Raw genomic sequence first — 18900 nt, forward strand, 5'->3', positions numbered from 1 at the left:
CCTGGGGGGAGGCCCTGCGCTCCATGGGAACCCCCTTTCCCTGGCGTGCGGCGCGGCGGTCCTGGGGGCAGGCCCTGCGCTCCATGGGAACCCCCTTTCCCCGGCGTGCGGCGCGGCGGTCCTGGGGGGAGGCCCTGCGCTCCATGGGAACCCCCTTTCCCCGGCGTGCGGCGCGGCGGTCCTGGGGGGAGGCCCTGCGCTCCATGGGAACCCCCTTTCCCTGGCGTGCGGCGCGGCGGTCCTGGGGGCAGGCCCTGCGCTCCATGGGAACCCCCTTTCCCTGGCGTGCGGCGCGGCGGTCCTGGGGGCAGGCCCTGCGCTCCATGGGAACCCCCTTTCCCCGGCGTGCGGCGCGGCGGTCCTGGGGGGAGGCCCTGCGCTCCATGGGAACCCCCTTTCCCCGGCGTGCGGCGCGGCGGTCCTGGGGGGAGGCCCTGCGCTCCATGGGAACCCCCTTTCCCCGGCGTGCGGCGCGGCGGTCCTGGGGGGAGGCCCTGCGCTCCATGGGAACCCCCTTTCCCCGGCGTGCGGCGCGGCGGTCCGGGGGGGAGGCCCTGCGCTCCATGGGAACCCCCTTTCCCCGGCGTGCGGCGCGGCGGTCCTGGGGGGAGGCCCTGCGCTCCATGGGAACCCCCTTTCCCCGGCGTGCGGCGCGGCGGTCCTGGGGGGAGGCCCTGCGCTCCATGGGAACCCCCTTTCCCTGGCGTGCGGCACGGCGGTCCTGGGGGGCAGGCCCTGCGCTCCATGGGAACCCCCTTTCTCTGGCGTGCGGCGCGGCGGTCCTGGGGGGAGGCCCTGCGCTCCATGGGAACCCCCTTTCCCTGGCGTGCGGCGCGGCGGTCCTGGGGGCAGGCCCTGCGCTCCATGGGAACCCCCTTTCCCTGGCGTGCGGCGCGGCGGTCCTGGGGGGAGGCCCTGCGCTCCATGGGAACCCCCTTTCCCCGGCGTGCGGCGCGGCGGTCCTGGGGGCAGGCCCTGCGCTCCATGGGAACCCCCTTTCTCCGGCGTGCGGCGCGGCGGTCCTGGGGGGAGGCCCTGCGCTCCATGGGAACCCCCTTTCCCCGGCGTGCGGCGCGGCGGTCCTGGGGGCAGGCCCTGCGCTCCATGGGAACCCCCTTTCCCCGGCGGTTCCCATGGAGCGCAGGGCCTCCCCCCAGGACCGCCGCGCCGCACGCCAGGGAAAGGGGGTTCCCATGGAGCGCAGGGCCTGCCCCCAGGACCGCCGCGCCGCACGCCGGGGAAAGGGGGTTCCCATGGAGCGCAGGGCCTCCCCCCAGGACCGCCGCGCCGCACGCCGGGGAAAGGGGGTTCCCATGGAGCGCAGGGCCTCCCCCCAGGACCGCCGCGCCGCACGCCAGGGAAAGGGGGTTCCCATGGAGCGCAGGGCCTCCCCCCAGGACCGCCGCGCCGCACGCCGGGGAAAGGGGGTTCCCATGGAGCGCAGGGCCTCCCCCCAGGACCGCCGCGCCGCACGCCGGGGAAAGGGGGTTCCCATGGAGCGCAGGGCCTCCCCCCAGGACCGCCGCGCCGCACGCCGGGGAAAGGGGGTTCCCATGGAGCGCAGGGCCTGCCCCCAGGACCGCCGCGCCGCACGCCGGGGAAAGGGGGTTCCCATGGAGCGCAGGGCCTCCCCCCAGGACCGCCGCGCCGCACGCCAGGGAAAGGGGGTTCCCATGGAGCGCAGGGCCTGCCCCCCAGGACCGCCGCGCCGCACGCCGGGGAAAGGGGGTTCCCATGGAGCGCAGGGCCTCCCCCCAGGACCGCCGCGCCGCACGCCAGGGAAAGGGGGTTCCCATGGAGCGCAGGGCCTCCCCCCAGGACCGCCGCGCCGCACGCCAGGGAAAGGGGGTTCCCATGGAGCGCAGGGCCTCCCCCCAGGACCGCCGCGCCGCACGCCGGGGAAAGGGGGTTCCCATGGAGCGCAGGGCCTCCCCCCAGGACCGCCGCGCCGCACGCCAGGGAAAGGGGGTTCCCATGGAGCGCAGGGCCTCCCCCCAGGACCGCCGCGCCGCACGCCGGGGAAAGGGGGTTCCCATGGAGCGCAGGGCCTGCCCCCAGGACCGCCGCGCCGCACGCCAGGGAAAGGGGGTTCCCATGGAGCGCAGGGCCTGCCCCCAGGACCGCCGCGCCGCACGCCGGGGAAAGGGGGTTCCCATGGAGCGCAGGGCCTGCCCCCAGGACCGCCGCGCCGCACGCCGGGGAAAGGGGGTTCCCATGGAGCGCAGGGCCTCCCCCCAGGACCGCCGCGCCGCACGCCGGGGAAAGGGGGTTCCCATGGAGCGCAGGGCCTCCCCCCAGGACCGCCGCGCCGCACGCCGGGGAAAGGGGGTTCCCATGGAGCGCAGGGCCTGCCCCCAGGACCGCCGCGCCGCACGCCGGGGAAAGGGGGTTCCCATGGAGCGCAGGGCCTCCCCCCAGGACCGCCGCGCCGCACGCCAGGGAAAGGGGGTTCCCATGGAGCGCAGGGCCTGCCCCCAGGACCGCCGCGCCGCACGCCGGGGAAAGGGGGTTCCCATGGAGCGCAGGGCCTCCCCCCAGGACCGCCGCGCCGCACGCCAGGGAAAGGGGGTTCCCATGGAGCGCAGGGCCTCCCCCCAGGACCGCCGCGCCGCACGCCGGGGAAAGGGGGTTCCCATGGAGCGCAGGGCCTCCCCCCCAGGACCGCCGCGCCGCACGCCGGGGAAAGGGGGTTCCCATGGAGCGCAGGGCCTCCCCCCAGGACCGCCGCGCCGCACGCCAGGGAAAGGGGGTTCCCATGGAGCGCAGGGCCTGCCCCCAGGACCGCCGCGCCGCACGCCGGAGAAAGGGGGTTCCCATGGAGCGCAGGGCCTGCCCCCAGGACCGCCGCGCCGCACGCCGGGGAAAGGGGGTTCCCATGGAGCGCAGGGCCTCCCCCCAGGATCGCCGCGCCGCACGCCGGGGAAAGGGGGTTCCCATGGAGCGCAGGGCCTCCCCCCAGGACCGCCGCGCCGCACGCCGGGGAAAGGGGGTTCCCATGGAGCGCAGGGCCTCCCCCCAGGACCGCCGCGCCGCACGCCAGGGAAAGGGGGTTCCCATGGAGCGCAGGGCCTGCCCCCAGGACCGCCGCGCCGCACGCCGGGGAAAGGGGGTTCCCATGGAGCGCAGGGCCTCCCCCCAGGACCGCCGCGCCGCACGGCGGTCCTGGGGGGAGGCCCTGCGCTCCATGGGAACCCCCTTTCCCCGGCGTGCGGCGCGGCGGTCCTGGGGGGAGGCCCTGCGCTCCATGGGAACCCCCTTTCCCTGGCGTGCGGCGCGGCGGTCCTGGGGGCAGGCCCTGCGCTCCATGGGAACCCCCTTTCCCCGGCGTGCGGCGCGGCGGTCCTGGGGGGAGGCCCTGCGCTCCATGGGAACCCCCTTTCCCTGGCGTGCGGCGCGGCGGTCCGGGGGGGAGGCCCTGCGCTCCATGGGAACCCCCTTTCCCCGGCGTGCGGCGCGGTGGTCCTGGGGGCAGGCCCTGCGCTCCATGGGAACCCCCTTTCCCCGGCGTGCGGCGCGGCGGTCCTGGGGGGAGGCCCTGCGCTCCATGGGAACCCCCTTTCCCTGGCGTGCGGCGCGGCGGTCCTGGGGGCAGGCCCTGCGCTCCATGGGAACCCCCTTTCCCTGGCGTGCGGCGCGGCGGTCCTGGGGGGAGGCCCTGCGCTCCATGGGAACCCCCTTTCCCTGGCGTGCGGCGCGGCGGTCCGGGGGGCAGGCCCTGCGCTCCATGGGAACCCCCTTTCCCCGGCGTGCGGCGCGGCGGTCCTGGGGGCAGGCCCTGCGCTCCATGGGAACCCCCTTTCCCCGGCGTGCGGCGCGGCGGTCCTGGGGGGAGGCCCTGCGCTCCATGGGAACCCCCTTTCCCCGGCGTGCGGCGCGGCGGTCCGGGGGGCAGGCCCTGCGCTCCATGGGAACCCCCTTTCCCCGGCGTGCGGCGCGGCGGTCCTGGGGGGAGGCCCTGCGCTCCATGGGAACCCCCTTTCCCCGGCGTGCGGCGCGGCGGTCCTGGGGGGAGGCCCTGCGCTCCATGGGAACCCCCTTTCCCTGGCGTGCGGCGCGGCGGTCCTGGGGGGAGGCCCTGCGCTCCATGGGAACCCCCTTTCCCCGGCGTGCGGCGCGGCGATCCTGGGGGCAGGCCCTGCGCTCCATGGGAACCCCCTTTCCCCGGCGTGCGGCGCGGCGGTCCTGGGGGGAGGCCCTGCGCTCCATGGGAACCCCCTTTCCCCGGCGTGCGGCGCGGCGGTCCTGGGGGGCAGGCCCTGCGCTCCATGGAAACCCCCTTTCCCCGGCGTGCGGCGCGGCGGTCCGGGGGGCAGGCCCTGCGCTCCATGGGAACCCCCTTTCCCCGGCGTGCGGCGCGGCGGTCCTGGGGGGAGGCCCTGCGCTCCATGGGAACCCCCTTTCCCCGGCGTGCGGCGCGGCGGTCCTGGGGGGAGGCCCTGCGCTCCATGGGAACCCCCTTTCCCAGGCGTGCGGCGCGGCGGTCCTGGGGGGAGGCCCTGCGCTCCATGGGAACCCCCTTTCCCTGGCGTGCGGCGCGGCGGTCCTGGGGGGAGGCCCTGCGCTCCATGGGAACCCCCTTTCCCCGGCGTGCGGCGCGGCGGTCCTGGGGGGAGGCCCTGCGCTCCATGGGAACCCCCTTTCCCTGGCGTGCGGCGCGGCGGTCCTGGGGGGAGGCCCTGCGCTCCATGGGAACCCCCTTTCCCTGGCGTGCGGCGCGGCGGTCCTGGGGGCAGGCCCTGCGCTCCATGGGAACCCCCTTTCCCCGGCGTGCGGCGCGGCGGTCCGGGGGGCAGGCCCTGCGCTCCATGGGAACCCCCTTTCCCCGGCGTGCGGCGCGGCGGTCCTGGGGGCAGGCCCTGCGCTCCATGGGAACCCCCTTTCCCCGGCGTGCGGCGCGGCGGTCCTGGGGGGAGGCCCTGCGCTCTATGGGAACCCCCTTTCCCCGGCGTGCGGCGCGGCGGTCCTGGGGGGAGGCCCTGCGCTCCATGGGAACCCCCTTTCCCCGGCGTGCGGCGCGGCGGTCCTGGGGGCAGGCCCTGCGCTCCATGGGAACCCCCTTTCCCCGGCGTGCGGCGCGGCGGTCCTGGGGGGAGGCCCTGCGCTCCATGGGAACCCCCTTTCCCTGGCGTGCGGCGCGGCGGTCCTGGGGGGAGGCCCTGCGCTCCATGGGAACCCCCTTTCCCCGGCGTGCGGCGCGGCGGTCCTGGGGGGAGGCCCTGCGCTCCATGGGAACCCCCTTTCCCCGGCGTGCGGCGCGGCGGTCCTGGGGGGAGGCCCTGCGCTCCATGGGAACCCCCTTTCCCCGGCGTGCGGCGCGGCGGTCCTGGGGGGCAGGCCCTGCGCTCCATGGGAACCCTCTTTCCCCGGCGTGCGGCGCGGCGGTCCTGGGGGGAGGCCCTGCGCTCCATGGGAACCCCCTTTCCCCGGCGTGCGGCGCGGCGGTCCTGGGGGCAGGCCCTGCGCTCCATGGGAACCCCCTTTCCCTGGCGTGCGGCGCGGCGGTCCTGGGGGGAGGCCCTGCGCTCCATGGGAACCCCCTTTCCCCGGCGTGCGGCGCGGCGGTCCTGGGGGGAGGCCCTGCGCTCCATGGGAACCCCCTTTCCCCGGCGTGCGGCGCGGCGGTCCTGGGGGGAGGCCCTGCGCTCCATGGGAACCCCCTTTCCCCGGCGTGCGGCGCGGCGGTCCTGGGGGCAGGCCCTGCGCTCCATGGGAACCCCCTTTCCCTGGCGTGCGGCGCGGCGGTCCTGGGGGGCAGGCCCTGCGCTCCATGGGAACCCCCTTTCCCCGGCGTGCGGCGCGGCGGTCCTGGGGGGAGGCCCTGCGCTCCATGGGAACCCCCTTTCCCCGGCGTGCGGCGCGGCGGTCCTGGGGGCAGGCCCTGCGCTCCATGGGAACCCCCTTTCCCTGGCGTGCGGCGCGGCGGTCCTGGGGGGAGGCCCTGCGCTCCATGGGAACCCCCTTTCCCCGGCGTGCGGCGCGGCGGTCCTGGGGGCAGGCCCTGTGCTCCATGGGAACCCCCTTTCCCCGGCGTGCGGCGCGGCGGTCCGGGGGGGAGGCCCTGCGCTCCATGGGAACCCCCTTTCCCTGGCGTGCGGCGCGGCGGTCCTGGGGGGAGGCCCTGCGCTCCATGGGAACCCCCTTTCCCCGGCGTGCGGCGCGGCGGTCCTGGGGGGAGGCCCTGCGCTCCATGGGAACCCCCTTTCCCCGGCGTGCGGCGCGGCGGTCCGGGGGGCAGGCCCTGCGCTCCATGGGAACCCCCTTTCCCCGGCGTGCGGCGCGGCGGTCCTGGGGGGAGGCCCTGCGCTCCATGGGAACCCCCTTTCCCCGGCGTGCGGCGCGGCGGTCCTGGGGGGAGGCCCTGCGCTCCATGGGAACCCCCTTTCCCTGGCGTGCGGCGCGGCGGTCCTGGGGGCAGGCCCTGCGCTCCATGGGAACCCCCTTTCCCCGGCGTGCGGCGCGGCGGTCCTGGGGGGAGGCCCTGCGCTCCATGGGAACCCCCTTTCCCTGGCGTGCGGTGCGGCGGTCCTGGGGGGAGGCCCTGCGCTCCATGGGAACCCCCTTTCCCTGGCGTGCGGCACGGCGGTCCTGGGGGGCAGGCCCTGCGCTCCATGGGAACCCCCTTTCCCCGGCGTGCGGCGCGGCGGTCCTGGGGGGAGGCCCTGCGCTCCATGGGAACCCCCTTTCCCTGGCGTGCGGCGCGGCGGTCCTGGGGGGAGGCCCTGCGCTCCATGGGAACCCCCTTTCCCTGGCGTGCGGCGCGGCAGTCCTGGGGGGCAGGCCCTGCGTTCCATGGGAACCCCCCCCCCGGCCCAGCGGGGTCGGCCTTGTAGGACTCGCCTCCCTGCTGGCTGGGTCTTGCCAAGTCTCGCCCAGCCTGCCTGGAACGTGCGGCTCTTGCGTCCATCGGGCAGCCGCCTGGCTGGCGTCCCGGCTGCCTGCCTGCGGTCGGCCCCTCGGGCGCGCTGGTCTGGGCGCTGGCCCTGCTGCTGCCTGGCCGCGGGTGACGCTGCCTCTCTCCGACTCCCCAGAGCCCCCGGTGTCCGTCGTGAGGAGCCGGGCGGGCCCGGAGCGGCAGGGCCTGGTGGCCGGCGAGGACTTGGTGCTGGCCTGCGAGGTGTCTCGGCCCAGTGCTGCCGTGCGCTGGCTCCGGGACGGCCAGGAGCTGGTGGCCAGCGAACGCGTCCGCATCGAGGCCCAGGGCACGCTCAGGCAGCTGACGCTCCTCGGCGCCCAGCCCGGGGACTCTGGCTCCTACGTCTGTGATGCTGCCAGCGACCGGGTGGCGACGGCTGTGGAGGTGGCAGGTGAGCCGGCTGGGCCAGCCAGGGGCGTAGCAGGACGCTGGCCGTCCCCTCGGCTCTCGCTGCCAGGCGGGGCTGACACGGGCAACCCCTGGGACGGGCCCGGGCCCCCGGTCGTGGGAGGGCCAGGGCAGTGCCCCAGGGGAGGGGCGGTTCGCCCAGTCATAGCTGAGTGCGGGCAGAGACCAGCCCCGACTCGACCATCCCAGCCAGAACTCTCCAGGGATGGAGACTGCACCCCCGCCCTCGGGAACCCCTCCTCGTGCTTCCCCACCCCGAGGGAACCCACTTTTCCCAACCATGTTCTGCTTCTAAAAAGCAAAGAGGGGAGCAGGCAAGGCCACGCTGAGTGAGAGTACAGTGTGAAAAGCAGCGTGCAGACAAGCGCAGACACAGACAGGCGGACACACACGCAGACGCACAAACACATGCACAGACGCGCACACAGACAGGTGCGCGCACACAGACGCGCAGACACAGACAGGCGGACACACATGCAGACGCACAAACACATGCACAGACGCACACACAGACAGGTGCGCACACACAGACAGGCGGACACACATGCAGACGCACAAACACATGCACAGACGCGCACACAGACAGGTGTGCACACACAGACGCGCAGACACGTGCGGAGAGGGGCACACACACAGACACACACAGGTGCATACAGAGACAGGTGCACACACACAGATGCGCAGACGTGTGCAGGCACACGCACACACACAGACTCGCAGATACATGCGCAGATGCACACACAGACACATATGCAGGCGCGCAGACACGCGCAGGGGACACAGACACAGGCGCACAGACACACAAGTGCACACACAAACACAGGTGCACAGACACTTGCGGAGAGAGGCACACAGGCGCGCAGACACACACATGTGCAGACACAGGCGCACAGACACACAAGTGCACACACAAACACAGGTGCACAGACACGTGCGGAGAGAGGCACACAGGCGCGCAGACACACACATGTGCAGACACAGGCGCACAGACACACAAGTGCACACAAACACAGGTGCACAGACACGTGCGGAGAGAGGCACACAGGAGTGCAGACACACACATGTGCAGACACAGGCACACAGACACACAAGTGCACACACAAACACAGGTGCACAGACACGTGCGGAGAGAGGCACACAGGCGCGCAGACACACATGTGCAGACACAGGCGCACAGACACACAAGTGCACACACAAACACAGGTGCACAGACACGTGCGGAGAGAGGCACACAGGCGCGCAGACACACATGTGCAGATACAGGCGCACAGACACGCACAGGCGCATACACAGACACAGACGCGCACACACTGCCGATGGTTGAGACTGACTGGTGAGGAGTCAGGCCTGCAGGGCCGAAGCCAGAGGCTAAAGGCAGAGGCCCCCCGTTGTAGACATGTCTGTTCCCATTGGAGTCTGGGTTCGGGGTTGAGCTGCCGTCCCCTATCCCAGCATTTCCCACTTCCCCTTTGCCGGCTCTGCCAGGCTCCAGCCACGTCCCCGGTTTGCGTCTTGCTCGGCCTGTCTCCAGGACTCTGCGGTTCTGCTGGTTCCTTCAGCCTCAGAGCCCTTGTCTGCAAGGGTCCTTGTGCTTGGCCACCTGCGCATCCGTGGGGCTGTCCCCCAGCCCTGCAGACAACGGGCGACAGTCCCAGAAGGCACAGCCCAGTGTGCGTGCAGAGCAGGGCACCGCTGAGGGCGCACGGGCTGGTCATGAGAAGCCGACAGCTCATAAGCCGGTCGCTCTACAGGGCCTATCGCCTTCCTTCCGCTTACAGCCTCCAGTACCCAGCCTAGCTCTCCCCAGCAACGTGCCACGGTTGCTCCTTGTCCTGCCATCTGCCACCCCTGAGAACAGCCTCCTTGGAGCCTCCCTGCAGGGACGTGCAGGCTGCTCTCCAATCCCCCTCGCTCTGCTCTTCTGCAGACTGAACAGACCCAAGTCCCTCGGCCTCTCCTCGTAGGTCATGTGCTCCAGCCCCCGAATCATTTTGGTCTCCTCCGCTGGACCCTCTCCAATGCGTCCACATCCTTTTTGTAGTGGGGGGCCCAGAACTGGACAAGACTCCAGATGTGGCCTCCCCAGAGCCGAATAAAGGGGAATAATGACATCTCTGGATCTGCTGGCAATGCTCCTCCTAATGCAACCTAATATGCCATTAGCCTTCTTGGCGACAAGGGCCCCTGTTGACCCATATCCAGCTTCTCATCCACTGGAACCCCCAGGGCCTTTTCTGCTGACCTGCTGCTCAGCCCGTGGGTCCCAGCCTGTACCAGTACTTGGGATTCTTCCCTCGCCAGGGCAGGACTCTGCCGGTGTCGAACCTCATCCAGTGTCTTTCGGCCCAACCCTCCGATCTGTCCAGGCCACTCTGGACCCTGTCCCTGCCCTCCAGCGTATCTACCCCTCCCCCGGCTTTGTGTCAGCTGCGAACTCGCTGAGGGGGCTATTAATGACCTGGTGGGGACGTGAAGACAAAACCGGCCCCAGAACTGTCCCTTGGGGCTCTGCGCCTGGTACCAGATGCCTTGCTCCCTGCCGGCTGGGCCCGACAACCCAGCCAGAGCAGCAGGGCGCATCCCGCTGAGCCGCACCTGGCTCCTCTGCTCGCCTGGGGTCCCCTCCTGCCTGCTGGGCCCCGTGTCCTGGCCGGATCTCGTTCCCCTGGGGCCCCTCGGCCTCCCCTCCGACCCTTCCCATTTCTGCTCTTGAGTCTTTGTGCTGCTCTGCCCCAGCCCAGAGGCAGCCTCGGACGGTGCTGGGGTGGGGGGCTGGCTGGGCCCCTGAAGGACAGGCCCCTACACAGGACTGCCCCCCGCTCCCGGGCAGCCTGGCCTGGGAGCCCCCCTGCCCTCCAGGTCCCAGCAGGCTCTGGGCATCGGCCCCTGGGAGCAGGCGCAGGCCTGGGGGAGCAGCCAGAGCCTGCGGGGGCTGGGTCAGCGTGGCCTTGGCCGGCTCCCAGGCGCCGCGCTGGGCCCTTACCAGCCGGGGAAGAGGGCTGTGGGTGAGGGGTCTGGCTCCAGGCCGGGCTGGGATCCCGTGACGGAGCAGAGGAGCCAGGGGCTGGCTCAGCGGGATGCGTCCTCCTGCTTTGCTAGGCCAGGGCCTCTGGCCCCCGCCTCAGCCATCGCGCCCGGGCGCCCAGCCGCCTGCTGAGCCAGCAGCAGCACCAGGGCAGGGGCAGCTTGCACCTGGGGCCGCTAACAGCCCCCCAGCGCCCCCTGCTGGGTGAGGCAGGGCTGGAATCACTGGAAGTGCCCCCCCCAGCCAGTGCCCTGCTCCCCCCCACATCCTGCAGTAGCGTCCGGGGCTGCGTGATCATTGTCACGTTACTGGATCTTGAGGGGAGCAGCCAGATCACTGCTGCACCCATAGGTGGGGGTGTTGGCCCCAGAAATGGTATAAAAGGGGGCCATGTGGGGTGCTGAATAGAAGCTTATTATCTGATAATCCTATGTAAGGGTATGTCTACACTACAAAGTTAATTCGAACTAACGAATGTTAGTTTGAATTCACTTTAATAGGCGCTACACTAGCGCTCCGCAAGTTCGAACGTAATTGGAGCTAGCGGAGCGCTTAGTTCGAACTAGGTAAACCTCATTGTACGAGGATTAAGCCTAGTTCGTACTTACTAGTTCGAATTAAGGGGTGTATAGCCCCTTAATTCGAACTAGTGGGAGGCTAGCCCTCCCCAGCTTTCCCTGGTGGCCACTCTGGCCCCCTCCCGGCCCCGGAGCCCTTAAAGGGGCACGGTCTGGCTACGGTGCCCATGCCAGGTGCAAGCCTGCCAGCACCCAGCCAGCAGACCCTGCACCTGGCACGGCTCGAGCCACCCACCCGATGCCCCCCAGCCCTCCCCCTCTTCCCGGGACCAGGCTGGCGGCTCTCGGAAGCCTGGCCAGGACCGCAAGAGGCGGGCACCCACCTGGGCTAGTGCGGACATCGTGGTCCACGTGGTCCACGTGGTCCTCATTCCACGAGGAGTACAGCTAGTTCAGATAGGAAGCCTAATCCCAACTAGCTACTCCGTGCCGTGTGTAGCCGCGCGGCACGGGGTCCGAACTACCCGGCATTTAAAAATGGCGCCGTCCGGCTTTATGCAAATGAAGCCTGGGAAATTCAAATCCCGGGCTTCATTTGCAACTCCGTATGACTACATTACCCTCCTAGTTCGAACTAGGGGGTAGTGTAGACAGACCCTCACTCTCAGGCTTTTCTTTCTCGTGGTAATAAACCTTTAGATATAGATTCCAAAGGATTGGCCCAGCGTGATTTGTGGGTAAGGTCCAGAGGGGAAATTGACCAGGGATCTGTGGCTGGTTTCTTGGAACCGGACAGGACTTGTTCGGGGTAGGTGGGATTGGGTGCTAGGACCCCCCACCTGTGTATAGGCCCGGGGCCATCTGGGGCACGGATATTGCTGGGGTGTCGGAGGGGTTTTGCTCGGGAGGCTTCAGGCAGGCAGCTGGCGCGCTCTGTGGGACTGGTTTGTGGCCGGTTTGGAGAGGTCGCCAGTCGGGGGCTGTAAGGAGCCAGGATTTGAGCAATTCGCCCTGAGCAGGCGCCCTCAGCTGTGCCCAGACACGGCCCGGTCCATCACAATCATCTCCTCTTGTTCCAGCGCCCCCGGTGCGTGTGGTGAACAAGGAGGCGGCCCAGGTGCCTGTGGAGGTCCTGGAAGGGGAGAGCGTCACACTGGTTGCCCGGATCTCCCAGGAACAGGCTCCTGTCCGATGGCTGAAGAACAAGCGGGTGCTGGGCTCCGGGGCGCGGCTCCTCCTGGGCAGCCAGGGGCCCTCACGCAGCCTCACCATCCAGCAGACGGAGCCGGGCGACAGCGGCACCTTCAGCTGTGACACGGGGGACGATGAGGTGCACTTCACCCTGCGTGTGAGGGGTGAGCCAGGCTGGGGGATCGTCAGCGCCTGTCCGGCTCCCTGCCAGCTCCTGTGGGCACCCGGCTCCCTGCATGGCTCCCTGCCAGCTCCTGTGGGCACCCGGCTCCCTGACAGCTCCTGTGGGCACCCGGCTCCCTGCCGGCTCCTGTGGGCACCCGGCTCCCTGCATGGCTCCCTGACAGCTCCTGTGGGCACCTGGCTCCCTGACAGCTCCTGTGGGCACCTGGCTCCCTGCCGGCTCCTGTGGGCACCCGGCTCCCTGACAGCTCCTGTGGGCACCCGGCTCCCTGCCGGCTCCTGTGGGCACCCGGCTCCCTGCATGGCTCCCTGCCAGCTCCTGTGGGCACCTGGCTCCCTGACAGCTCCTGTGGGCACCTGGCTCCCTGCCGGCTCCTGTGGGCACCCGGCTCCCTGCATGGCTCCCTGCCAGCTCCTGTGGGCACCCGGCTCCCTGACAGCTCCTGTGGGCACCTGGCTCCCTGCCAGCTCCTGTGGGCACCCGGCTCCCTGCACGGCTCCCTGCCAGCTCCTGTGGGCACCCGCCTCCCTGCAGGGCTCCCTGCCCACTCCTTTGCCTGGTTCTTGCCTGGCTCCCCTGCCCACACTTGGCTCCCATGCATGCCCAGCTCCTGCCCGCCTGTTCATGGTTACACAAAGGGTACGTCTAAACTACATGCCTCCGTCGACGGAGGCATGTAGATTAGCCAGATTGGCAGAGGGAAATGAAGCCGCGATTAAAATAATCGCGGCTTCATTTAAATTTAAATGGCTGCCCCGCTCTGCCGATCAGCTGTTTGTCGGCAGATTGGGGCAGTCTGGACGCGACGCGCCGACAAAGAAGCCTTTCTTGATCGGCACAGGTATGCCTCGTGAAACAGCACGGTCAGAGCCAACAGGGCCGCCCGGGCTAACCAGCCAGTAAGAGAAGCAGAGAAAGGGCAAAAGGCATCCATTCGAACGCTAGAAGTGAAACCCTAGTGAGGAAGAGAGAAGGGAGCGGAAACACTGTGTAAAAATAGAACTAGGAAGGCAAAAGGAGTTTGGGGAGCGGCCGGCCAAACCCTCAGGAAGTAGCAGCAGCCTATTTGGAAGTGCACCCCGAGCAGGGCGCTGCCGGGCCGGGGCCAGGCGCTGGGGGAGCTGGCGGGGCCTCCGGGCCGATGGGCTCGTGGGGAAGGGAGGTGACGTGTGCTGAGGAGACGGGGAGATTCCCGGAGCGGAGCCGTTCTCTGTAGCCGGCAGGGCTGAGGGGCGAGAGGAGAACAAACTGGTCCACACCCGGGCGGAGGCGGCCGGCCCCGGTGGCATCACCCGAGGGTCTGGACGAACTCGGCCGGGAAGCCGCTGAGCTACCGAGCGCGGTTTGCACCCTGCCCTGACGCCAGCGCTGGGTGGGCGGCTCCGTGGGCGCCAGGCCTGGAAAAGGCTCTGGGCCCCGGCAGTGGCAGGCGGGGGGGTCCAGCAGCCGCAGGGCATGTTGGCTGCTGCCCGAGGGCAGAGCGGCACGGCCCCGTGCGGGGGGAGCCTGGCTGCTGGGCAGGCAGGACGCTGCCAGATGGGCCCGTGCCCGAGCCAGCCTGGCCGCCCCACGCTCCCCGCTCTCTCCCGCAGAGGCGCCGGTGCTGTTTGTGAACAAGCAGGCACGGCCGGAGAAGCTGCTGGTGCTGGAGGGGGGCAGCGCGGTGCTGTCGGCCATCGTCTCCAAGGAGCAGGCCTCCGTGAGCTGGCGGGGGCCCGAGCGGCCCCTGGAAGCGGGGCCGCGCTGCGAGCTGCGCCAGGAGGGCCGGGTGCACAGCCTGGTGCTGAGCAACGTGGGCAAGGCCGACGCCGGCCTCTACACCTGCCTGTCCCGCCAGGACCAGCTGCAGTTCGACCTGAGCGTCAAAGGTGAGGCCGGCCTCCGGGCAGGGGAGGGGCGGCCCTGGGGCCCTAGCGCTGACGGGCCCTGCTCTCCCCCAGAGCTGCCGGTGAAGTTTGTGCGAGGCCTGTCGGACGTGCAGGCGCACGTGGGCGAGCCGGTGCTGCTGTGGTGCGAGCTGTGCAAGCCCCGGGGCCAGGTGGTGTGGCTGAAGGACGGGCGGGAGCTGGCGCCCAGCCCTGGGCACGAGATGAAGGCGGAGGGGCGGGAGCGCTCCCTGGCACTGAGCAGCGTGGGGCCCGAGGACGCTGGCGAGTACTCCTGCGAGTCCAAGGACGACCGCACGCTGGCCATGCTGACCGTGCAGGGTGAGGCGGGGCCGGGCGCTGACCAGGGACGACCCCCAGGCCCTGCCATGCCCTGCCTCCGGACCAGCACCAGGGACTGACCCCCAGGCCCTGCCCTGCCTCCGGACCAGCACCAGGGACTGACCCCCAGGCCCTGCCCTGCCTCCAGACCAGCACCAGGGACTGACCCCCAGGCCCTGCCCTGCCTCCGGACCAGCACCAGGGACTGACCCCCAGGCCCTGCCCTGCCTCCAGACCAGCACCAGGGACTGACCCCCAGGCCCTGCCCTGCCTCCGGACCAGCACCAGGGACTGATCCCCAGGCCCTGCCCTGCCTCCGGACCAGCACCAGGGACTGACCCCCAGGCCCTGCCCTGCCTCCGGACCAGCACCAGGGACTGACCCCCAGGCCCTGCCCTGCCTCCGGACCAGCACCAGGGACCGACCCCCAGGCCCTGCCCTGCCCTGCCTCCGGACCAGCGCCAGGGACTGATTCCCCCAAGATCTGGCAAAGGGGCCAGGCAGTGGCGGGATGGGCCCAAGGGGCAGGACAGTGGGGGGGTGGGGCCAAGGGGCAGGGCAGTGGGGGGGGCGAGCGGGACCAATGGTGGGAGGGGGTGTTTAGTTTTTATTCTGTTACAAAGTTTGCCTACCGGAGGCAAAACCCTCGGCCCCGGGGCCAAGAGCAGCCCCTGCCCCCAACCGTCACAGACCAGCTCTAGGCAGCTTCCAGCCCCACAGACACAGCCTCTGTGACCCCAGCCCTGCACTGGGGGAGGCGGGTGAATGAGGGTGGTGGGAGGAGAGAGATGGTTGGGGGGTGGGGGAATGCAGGTGTGTGAGCAGGGGTGGGGGAGGTAAGGCAGACAGTTAAGGGAAGGGGGGTGAGTGGGGGTGGGCATGCGAGAGGGGGAGGTGAGATGGTTAAGGGAAGGTGGGGGCAGCGGGCAAGTAGGGGCAGGGAGGTAAGGGAGACGGTTGCAGGTGGGGGAGGTGGACGAGCGGGTGAGGGCAAAGGTGGGCAAATGAGTGGGGGGAGCAGGGAGGTAAGGGAGACGGGGAGGGGGAGGTGGGCGTGGGGGGGAGCAGGGAGGTAAGGGAGACAGGGAGGAGGTGGGCGGGGGGGGAGCAGGGAGATAAGGGAGACAGGGAGGAGGTGGGCGTGGGGGGGAGGTCAGGGTGACGGAGGAGGTGAGCGTGGGGGGGAGGTAAGGGAGACGGAGGAGGTGGGCGTGGGGGGGAGGTCAGGGTGACGGAGGAGGTGGGCGTGGGGGGGAGGTAAGGGAGACGGGGAGGAGGTGGGCGTGGAGGGGGCGGTCAGGGAGCGGGGGAAGTGGGCGTGGAGGGGGCGGTCAGGGAGCCGGAGGAGGTGGGCGTGGGGGGGCGGTCAGGGAGACGGAGGAGGTGGGCGTGGGGAATGGGGGGTAAGGGAGACGGGGAGGAGGTGGGCGTGGGGGGAGCGGGGAGGTAAGGGAGACGGGGAGGAGGTGGGCGTGGGGGAGGTCAGGGAGCCGGAGGAGGTGGGCGTGGGGGGGCGGTCAGGGAGCCGGAGGAGGTGGGCGTGGGGGAGGTCAGGGAGCCGGAGGAGGTGGGCGTGGGGGGGCGGTCAGGGAGCCGGAGGAGGTGGGCGTGAGGGGGCGGTCAGGGAGCCGGAGGAGGTGGGCGTGAGGGGGCGGTCAGGGAGCCGGAGGAGGTGGGCGTGGGGAGTGGGGGGTAAGGGAGACGGGGAGGAGGTGGGCGTGGGGGGAGCGGGGAGGTCAGGGAGACGGGGAGGAGGTGGGCGTGGGGGAGGTCAGGGTGACGGAGGAGGTGGGCGTGGGGGGGAGGTAATGGAGACGGGGAGGAGGTGGGCGTGAGGGGGCGGTCAGGGAGCCGGAGGAGGTGGGCGTGAGGGGCGGTCAGGGAGCCGGAGGAGGTGGGCGTGGGGGAGGTCAGGGAGCCGGAGGAGGTGGGCGTGAGGGGAGGTCAGGGGAGACGGGGAGGAGGTGGGCGTGGGGGGGCGGTCAGGGAGCCGGAGGAGGTGGGTGTGGGGGGAGGTCAGGGAGACGGGGAGGAGGTGGGCGTGGGGGGGCGGTCAGGGAGCCGGAGGAGGTGGGCGTGGGGGGGAGGTCAGGGAGCCGGAGGAGGTGGGCGTGGGGGAGGTCAGGGAGCCAGAGGAGGTGGGCGAGGGAGGTGGGGGGTAAGGGAGACGGTTGGGGGAAGGGGCGTCGGGGTTAAAGCGAGGTGTGGGGGGAGCGAGGCGCAGGGAGCCCAGTGCCCCCCCTCTCACCGCTCTGCCCCCAGTGCCCCGGCGGGTGGAGATCATCTCGGATCTGCACAGCCTGACGGTGCTGGAGGGGGAGGACGCCACCTTCAAGTGCCTGGTGTCTCCGGAGGACGTGGCCCTGACGTGGCAGCTGAGCGGCCGGGCCGTGGCCCCCTCGGAGCGGCTGCTGGTGTCCCGGAACGGGCTGTGCCACGCCCTGACCCTCCGGCGCTGCCAGCTGGGAGACGCAGCCACCGTGGCCGCCTGTGCCGAGGGCGTCGTGAGCACTGCCCGGCTGAGCGTGCAAGGTGAGGGCCTGGGGGGGCCTGCCCGGCTGAGCGTGCAAGGTGAGGGCCTGGGGGGTCTGCCCGGCTGAGCGTGCAAGGTGAGGGCCTGGGGGGTCTGCCCGGCTGAGCGTGCAAGGTGAGGGCCTGGGGGGGCCTGCCCGGCTGAGCGTGCAAGGTGAGGGCCTGGGGGGGCCTGCCCGGCTGAGCGTGCAAGGTGAGGGCCTGGGGGGCCTGCCCGGCTGAGCGTGCAAGGTGAGGGCCTGGGGGGGTCTGCCCGGCGGGAAGGAGGGGCCTGGGGGGGCCTGCCCGGCTGAGCGTGCAAGGTGAGGGCCTGGGGGGCCTGCCCGGCTGAGCGTGCAAGGTGAGGGCCTGGGGGGTCTGCCCGGCTGAGCGTGCAAGGTGAGGGCCTGGGGGGGCCTGCCCGGCTGAGCGTGCAAGGTGAGGGCCTGGGGGGTCTGCCCGGCTGAGCGTGCAAGGGGAGGGCCTGGGGGGTCTGCCCGGCTGAGCGTGCAAGGTGAGGGCCTGGGGGGCCTGCCCGGCTGAGCGTGCAAGGGGAGGGCCTGGGGGGTCTTCCCGGCTGAGCGTGCAAGGTGAGGGCCTGGGGGGTCTGCCCGGCTGAGCGTGCAAGGTGAGGGCCTGGGGGGGCCTGCCCGGCTGAGCGTGCAAGGTGAGGGCCTGGGGGGGTCTGCCCGGCTGAGCGTGCAAGGGGAGGGCCTGGGGGGCCTGCCTGGCTGAGCGTGCAAGGGGAGGGCCTGGGGGGTCTGCCCGGCGGGAAGGAGGGGCCTGGGGGGGCCTGCCCGGCTGAGCGTGCAAGGTGAGGGCCTGGGGGGTCTGCCCGGCTGAGCGTGCAAGGTGAGGGCCTGGGGGGGCCTGCCTGGCTGAGCGTGCAAGGTGAGGGCCTGGGGGGTCTGCCCGGCTGAGCGTGCAAGGGGAGGGCCTGGGGGGGTCTGCCCGGCTGAGCGTGCAAGGGGAGGGCCTGGGGGGTCTGCCCGGCTGAGCGTGCAAGGGGAGGGCCTGGGGGCCTGCCCGGCTGAGCGTGCAAGGTGAGGGCCTGGGGGGCCTGCCCGGCTGAGCGTGCAAGGGGAGGGCCTGGGGGCCTGCCCGGCTGAGCGTGCAAGGGGAGGGCCTGGGGGCCTGCCCGGCTGAGCGTGCAAGGGGAGGGCCTGGGGGGGTCTGCCCGGCTGAGCGTGCAAGGGGAGGGCCTGGGGGCCTGCCCGGCTGAGCGTGCAAGGGGAGGGCCTGGGGGGTTCTGCCCGGCTGAGCGTGCAAGGGGAGGGCCTGGGGGGTCTGCCCGGCGGGAAGGAGGGGCCTGGGGGGGGGGGGGCCTGCCTGGCTGAGCGTGCAAGGTGAGGGCCTGGGGGGCCTGCCCGGCTGAGCGTGCAAGGGGAGGGCCTGGGGGGCCTGCCCGGCTGAGCGTGCAAGGGGAGGGCCTGGGGGGCCTGCCTGGCTGAGCGTGCAAGGTGAGGGCCTGGGGGGTCTGCCCGGCTGAGCGTGCAAGGGGAGGGCCTGGGGGGTCTGCCCGGCTGAGCGTGCAAGGGGAGGGCCTGGGGGGCCTGCCCGGCTGAGCGTGCAAGGTGAGGGCCTGGGGGGCCTGCCCGGCTGAGCGTGCAAGGTGAGGGCCTGGGGGGTCTGCCCGGCTGAGTGTGCAAGGGGAGGGCCTGGGGGGTCTGCCCGGCTGAGCGTGCAAGGTGAGGGCCTGGGGGGCCTGCCCGGCTGAGCGTGCAAGGGGAGGGCCTGGGGGGTCTGCCCGGCTGAGCGTGCAAGGGGAGGGCCTGGGGGGGTCTGCCCGGCTGAGCGTGCAAGGTGAGGGCCTGGGGGGCCTGCCCGGCTGAGCGTGCAAGGTGAGGGCCTGGGGGGGTCTGCCCGGCTGAGCGTGCAAGGGGAGGGCCTGGGGGGGTCTGCCCGGCTGAGCGTGCAAGGGGAGGGCCTGGGGGGGTCTGCCT

The 18900-nt window shown here is 71.6% G+C and overlaps 1 protein-coding gene across 1 annotated transcript in view; it reads left to right on the forward strand.

Moving 5' to 3' along the window:
• The window catches only part of LOC142823433 (obscurin-like protein 1), a 78511-nt gene that overhangs the window by 38594 nt on the left and 21017 nt on the right, over positions 1 to 18900 (forward strand). The window contains exons 2-6 of the mRNA XM_089779994.1: positions 6765 to 7304; positions 11944 to 12219; positions 13832 to 14107; positions 14180 to 14446; positions 16709 to 16978. Coding sequence (XP_089636120.1) covers positions 6765 to 7304; positions 11944 to 12219; positions 13832 to 14107; positions 14180 to 14446; positions 16709 to 16978 — 1629 coding nt within the window. The remainder of the gene's footprint in view (positions 1 to 6764; positions 7305 to 11943; positions 12220 to 13831; positions 14108 to 14179; positions 14447 to 16708; positions 16979 to 18900) is intronic.

Source organism: Pelodiscus sinensis, chromosome 7 (assembly GCF_052426305.1).
Source record: "Pelodiscus sinensis isolate ZL-2025 chromosome 7, ASM5242630v1, whole genome shotgun sequence".
In the NCBI taxonomy this organism is placed as follows: Eukaryota; Metazoa; Chordata; order Testudines; family Trionychidae; genus Pelodiscus; species Pelodiscus sinensis.